We start from the raw sequence: 6454 nt of genomic DNA on the forward strand, positions 1-6454 counted from the left end.
GAGGGGTCGCGGCGTTGACGCCCCTCCCTGCCAGGGAAGTGAAGAAATCTCGCCATCAGCCACCAGGCCCCATTCCTGCCACCATCCAACTGGGGGGCTCTGGAAGCGTCCACAAACAGAGTCGCCACTAAGAGCGAGCGGAGGAATCTTTGCCCGTCTCCCGGAGTGTGGTGGTGGGTTTGAAAAATCTGCACAGGAGCCCTTAGGGGGTGCAGGCAGTTAAGCAAGGGCGGGGCACGTCCGAAGGCAGGCCTGGCAGGCCTGGCAACCGACCTCTGGAAGGGAATCTTTGAGCCAAGCCCCTGTGAAGCAGCTCTGCTCTGCACGTAGGAGGGCTGCCACGAGTGGGTTTCCACTGCCGCCGACTCACAGCACCATCCTATCCTCCCCTTCCCGTGCCCCGCCCCCTCCCTCCCCCCTCACTGTGCCCACAGCTGAAGGCAACTCCCGAGGGGATGACGAAGCAGGGCCTGCCCTTCAGGAGACCAGGTACCCGGATGGCCACTCCTTGGGAAGGGAACCCCTGACCCTACAAGGGAGAACTAGTTTACCCTACAGCATCTCCTGCTTTGCACTCCGGTTTACCTGCCAACCCCCCTGGGCTCCGGAGTACAGGGGCACTGGCTGCTGTCAAACCGGTGAGACTACAGGTGGGACTGAGGCCCAGAGAGAGGACATGCTGGGTTTTTGTGCCTACACGTGATCAGTCCCAGCCCCCCACCCAGGCCTGCTCTGTACCTGGTGTGGACACAGGATGCCAGGGTGAGGGACATACCCAGGATGGAGAGGTCTGAAGCCAGACTACTCTGCCTGGAAGTCCCCTGCCACAGAGACACACTTTCTGATTTCGTCTACACCATGTGCCCACCTCGGCCAGAGCCTTTCCACCTGAGAAGGGCCTCCAGACTCTGAGCATCCGGTCCATGCTGACTCACAGTGAGCCCCTGTGGGTGTCCGAGACGGTAACTGGTTACCGGAGTAGAAAGCAGTCTTTCTTGCAAAGAGCTGCTGGTGGTTTCGAACTGCCGACCATGACCATGTGGATCACAGCCCAATGACTGTGTAACCACTACCCCTACATTAGGCCTACATTCCACTTATTCCTGCCTCTCTGATTGTCTGTGACTGATGGGTCTCTCCTTTTCCTTCCAGAGCTGAGCACACCTGCCAACATGGTGAGCACCCCTTCCCCGCCTGACATGCAGGGTTCTCCTCAGGAAGTAGGCAGGGCGAGGTGGGGCTGGGAGGTGACCCCAAGGAAAAGGCCCCAGGACCAGTCCTGCCCATCTGCCACAGACCCGGGGGGTAGGGGAGAGGGGCAGCTGGTGTCTCTCTGAGCAGTCTGCCATGTCAGGGCCCTGCGGAGAACTTGGATGCTCTGTTTGCAGAGAACGGGGGTTTGTGAGGAGTCCTGACAGCGTAGTGGTTACATGTTGGACTGCCAACCAGAAGGCTAGCAGTTCAAAACCGCCAGCTGCTCAGTGGGAGAAAGATGAAGCTTTCTACTCCAGTAGGGTTACAGTCTCAGAAACGACGGGCAGGTGCTATGAGTAAAAATTGACTCAGTGGAGTGAGTTTGAGGGGTGTGTGTGTGTGTGTGTGTGTGTGTGTGTGTGTGTGTGTTGTGGGCACCTCTGAAAGGATGGTACTCCTGGGACGCCCCATCCCATAGGAAAGAAAAATGTTCATTATTCAAGTTGGCTCCCAGAAAGAAGCCCAACTTGACTACAAGAGTCTGATGCCCACAGCTCCCCACCCAAGCACTGGCTCTGCCCTCCCTTCTGTTTGCTGCCTGAGGCCCAAAGCAACCCCAAACCCCAAACCCAAACTCACTGCCCTCAAGTCAAGTCGGACTCCCAGTGACCCCACAGGACAGGAAAGAACTACCCCTCTGGCTTTCTGAGACTGTAACTCTTTACGGGAGCAGAGAGCCTCATCTCTCACCCTCGGAGCAGCTGGTGGTTTCAAACTGCTAACTTCAAGGTTAGCAGCCCACGACCTAACCCACCACACTACCAGAGGCAGATCAAATCCATAGCCCCATGCACCCCTTCCATCCTAGGTGCCAGGTCTACCAAAGACACCAGATGAGGACATCTACGTGGAGTGTGAACCTGATCCAGGTAAGCCCCGGCCCACCCTTTCCTTGAGGATCTCTTATGCCCCATCTGAGGGTCTTTCCCTGGTTTCTCTCACTGACACACACACACACACACACACACACACACACACACACACGTCTTCACCTCCAAGAACACCACTCTAGGCTTCCGGCCCTGGGTCAGATTGGCCCACACAGTGCCAACCAGGGAGGTCGTCCCCATAGAGCAAGGACTGTGTGGACCTTCCCAGATGCTGGCGGGACAGCCTCTCCCAGAAAGCCCAGGCTGCAGAGGCAAGGTCCCTGCCTGGGGTCCAGTCGGCTCTCTCTTTTTAGTCCCAGCCCTGACTCGGACTCTGAGCTCCCAAGTCCTGGTGCCCCCGGTCCCTCTGCCAAGGACATCAGTGGTGCCCAGGTGAGTGTGTGCACACACAGGCAGAGACAGAGGAAGCAAGAGGGAGGCAGAGACAGAGAGGGAGGGTATGGCCATGCCCACCTCCTGGCCTCCCCCTGCAGTGTCCACTGTGGGCTGAAGGGCTAATGGGGCGGCCTGGATGCAAGGTGCCTGGGCCCTTCCACCTCAGGAGCCAAAGGCCCTGAGCTTCCCACTTCATTTGCTCCTCACAGGTCCGCCACAACCCCCTGGGAAGCTCGGCATGTAAGAGGCTGTGCTGAGTCGGGGGTGGGAGGTGGGAGAGGAAGGGTGAGGGTGGGTTTAAGGTCCAGGGCAGTAGGCCTGCAGAGCCAGGTCTCCTCTGACCACAATATCTGTGTCCAGGGAACAGGGGATGCTGCCTTCAAAGGTGAGTGCGACCCGTCCATCCTGAGCCCAGGCAGCCCCGACAGGGGCCCAGCCACAGCTCTGGTGGCCACAGACGCCCTCCTAGTCCCCCAGACCCCACTTTGCCAAGGGAGTGGCAGCTCTGGGTTCAGACCTGACAGGGCCTCCCTGGCTGTTCTCCAGGGTCTGCCCCAAAGCAGAGACCTCCCAGTGTGTACCCCAAGAGCACCCCTCATTTGGAGGTCACACAAGGTCTAGTTGGTAGGTGCTAGCAGGGTTGCCTGTCTGCAAAGAGGGGTGGAGCATGGGGTGCCCTGCTTTTGCCTTCAGGCCTGTACGCACCCCTACCTCTCCATCCTAATCCCCTCCCAGCCTGCTCTACAGTCTGTTTCTCTCAGCAGGAAGGAAACCCTCTCTTCCCTCTTCAACTCCCACAAGACACAGCTCAGCTCCTGAAGTGAGGAAGGTCTGGGAGGGCTGGGGGAGGGGCTGGGGAGCAGCACCCGTGTCAGGTTGAAGCGTCCTCCATGAGATACTGTGGAGCACCGGAGCAGCGCTGTGGGGGCCCAAGACTCGGGTGCAGATTCATTCTGCCTTGTGCGGCCTCGGTCTGGGGGAGGGCAGCCATGCACACGAATGACTGCAGCCCCGGCTTCTGAGGTGCCCACCTCCTGCCCAGAGAGGCCCTGGCCCCCGTTCTGAGGGGCTGTGTGTGCACACAGGAGGACAACCTGCTGGGCCAGCCGTGGTACTCAGTGAACTGCAACCGCCATGCTGTGGAGACAGCCCTCCTCCGGGTGCAAAAGGTGGTCCCAGGGAGTTCCCAGGCCTCCTCCCATCCATCTCCTCCTTTCTGCGCACAGCAGGATGGCTGGCTGAGAGGGCCAGCATGGGAGGCAGCGGGGTTTGACCATCCTGGCCGGGTGGGGGTGGGTACTTGGAGGATGTCATGAACTTGACAAGCAGGGTCTCCTCACAGGACGGGGCCTTCATCGTGCGCCCCAGCTCAGAGCCTCAGGGCCCCCAGCCCTTCACCCTGGTGGTGCTTCTCCACGGCCACGTCTTCAATGTTCCCATCCGGCAGGTGGATGGCGGGCGCCACTATGCCCTGGGCCGGGAGGGCAAGAGTCCCAAAGAGGTGGGTCCTGGAGGAGGACAAGGACGGCCGTGCAGAGCAGTCCCCTGGGCACAGCTAAGGGTGTCTGCCTGTGGGGAGAACTCCGTTTTGTATTTGCTCAGAGCCCTGAACGCCTTTTCAAAGCCTGGCACTTTGGGGAGGGGCCTACCCTGCTCTGGGAGAGGCTTCTGCTTCTGGCTGGGCCGCACTGAGGTCGGGGCGTTTGTGCTGAGAATGAGCCCAGCCGGGACGAGGGCAGGGCCAGGGCAGGCCAGACTCCTGTCTACCTCAAGGATCTAGCTTTGCCTACAGCCCGTATCAGGGTGTCAGCCACCACTCAGCTCCCCGCATGGAGGATCCTGCCACTCCAGGGAGGGCCAAGGCAGAGAGGCTCAGGCCCAAAGTCCGTTTGACCAGGCCCGGGAAATCTGGCAGTTTGGGTCACAGCATGTCCCTGGAGGCAGACAAGGGAAGTCACTCACGGCCTAGACATGTCCCCCACAATGGAGGCAATCACTGAGCAAAATGTCAGTGAGTGCTGTCACCAGAGCACATAGTTCCCTGGGGAAGCCTCTCCCAGCAGGAAGGTGAGCTGCCTCACCGATGGCCTCCCACCCTGCCCAGGTCTTCACCTCGGTGACCGCCATGGTTCAGCACTACACGCAGCACCCTTTGCCCCTGGTGGACAGACACAGCGGCAGCAGGCAGTTCACCTACCTGCTCTTCCCTGCCGGGCCCTGACACCCTGACTGATGGACAGGCCCTTGTCTGGGCTGCCCCTCCCTTTCAGTTCCTCCCCTTCCCAGCAGGCTTTGGGAGAGGTTGTCCAGAGAGGGAAAAGGGCACTGACCTAGTCTCCTTGGTGCATCTGCAAGGCAGGATGCCATTCTCCACTTCCGAGAGTGACTTATCCGTCTGGGCAACTGCTCTGGGTGGAGACATGGCAGTGGCCTAGAGAAGTCGCCGTCCTTAGGCAGGTTGACTTGCATAGGGACGACACAGGCCCTGGTCAAACAGCAACGGAAATCCATCCCCATGCTCTTGGGGGCCTAGCTGAACTTGGTCGCTCTGCATGACTAATGCTTCCAATAAACAGTTGTTGAATCTGCTGAGTCAAGCTGGTCTCAACAAGGCCCCACGGCTCTGAACATCTCTGGGCGCAGCTGGTGCTTGAGGATGGAACTTCCTAGGGCCAGTCCAGGACAGGAAGGGCCAGCCCAGTTTCTGGACCCTACCACTAGGGCTTTTGCCCTTCGATCATCTGTGATGATTAGCATCTGTGATGAGGAAGGCAGGCAGACATGGGTGGGCGATTAGGGGTTGGGAGGGCAGCTCAGAGCTGATGGCATCAATTAACAATTTGTCCAACATCTAGTTATTATTCTGAAGTCCTGGTTGTGGTGGGGGGGGGCACGAAAGAGAGATGAGCCTACTTTTGTGTAAAGAGTTGCTTTCGGCTATAAAAGAGACCCCAATCTCAAATATAGTTTAAGGAGAACATTTATGGAGTCTTAAAGGGACGGACACAGACACATCATCCAGACAAGGGAGGCCATTAGCAGGCAGGTAGATTTACAGTCAGGACAAGAGTTAAATAAGACCAGGAACAATGGAAACTCACGAATTCGTGATTAGTGCTGCCACTACATCAGTTATAGGTGATGGGTAGAGGACCATGATTGGGACATCGTATATTATGCTAGACAGAAGAGCTTACAAGATTGGTTCAGGCCGCATGGGTCCTCAAACTATAGCCCGCATGCCACATTTGGCCTGCCGAGGACTTTTATCCGGCCTGCCGCTGCCTGTCCTGCTTAGCAACCGACTGGTCCAGTGTGCATAGGAATTTGTTCATAGTTTTTTTTTTTTAAACTACAGTCCGGCCCTCCAACGGTCTGAGGGACAGTGAACTGGCCACCCTGTTTAAAAAGTTGGAGGACCCCTGGTTCAGGGCTTACCATGCAAGTTAGTCAGGACACGACTGATGAGGGGTCCTGACCCTGGGACCCCCTGTTCTGAGTCCAGGAAGGGGCTCTCCATCAAGGACACACACAAGCCAGCCCCTAAGAGAGACCCCCCTTCTCTGCCCTGGCTGGGGAAGGGTGGCGGTTATCCCCTTGAGGGGGCAGCCCACTTGAGGGCAAGACCATTCTTCTGCAATCGACATCCCTGGTTAACACGGAAGGAATTCAACAGAACCTTACTCTAAATAGGGGCTTTGGGCTCTCATTGTCATCCGTAGCCTTCTGCCAACGGGCTGCTCAGAATTTCAGGTCTCGGACAAGAAGTGGAGTCGGGAACCCCAGGGAGAAAAGGCTAGGGAGTGAACACGCCCATGGTAGAACCAAGCGCTGGAGGTGCCGCAACACGCTGGCGTTTCGAGAAGCCAGGCCTAGGGCAGTGGGGCGCCGGAGAAGCTCCTGGTTCAGGCAGCCTGGCACAGCCGCCTGCCAGC

The 6454-nt window shown here is 58.2% G+C and overlaps 1 protein-coding gene across 1 annotated transcript in view; it reads left to right on the plus strand.

Annotated features, from left to right (window-relative positions):
• SH2D6 (SH2 domain containing 6) overlaps nt 1-5076 on the plus strand; it is a 7288-nt gene extending 2212 nt beyond the window's left edge. The window contains exons 5-15 of the mRNA XM_045283847.1: nt 435-489; nt 1153-1175; nt 2063-2123; nt 2438-2516; nt 2729-2759; nt 2880-2904; nt 3066-3143; nt 3281-3339; nt 3605-3688; nt 3862-4020; nt 4624-5076. Of these exons, the coding sequence (XP_045139782.1) occupies nt 435-489; nt 1153-1175; nt 2063-2123; nt 2438-2516; nt 2729-2759; nt 2880-2904; nt 3066-3143; nt 3281-3339; nt 3605-3688; nt 3862-4020; nt 4624-4740 (771 nt within the window). The 3' untranslated portion in view covers nt 4741-5076. The remainder of the gene's footprint in view (nt 1-434; nt 490-1152; nt 1176-2062; nt 2124-2437; nt 2517-2728; nt 2760-2879; nt 2905-3065; nt 3144-3280; nt 3340-3604; nt 3689-3861; nt 4021-4623) is intronic.
• The last annotated feature ends 1378 nt before the right edge of the window (nt 5077-6454 follow it).

Source organism: Echinops telfairi, unplaced genomic scaffold (genome assembly GCF_000313985.2).
Source record: "Echinops telfairi isolate 266 unplaced genomic scaffold, ASM31398v2 ScPeMD7_7467;HRSCAF=8505_1, whole genome shotgun sequence".
NCBI lineage: Eukaryota > Metazoa > Chordata > Mammalia > Afrosoricida > Tenrecidae > Echinops > Echinops telfairi.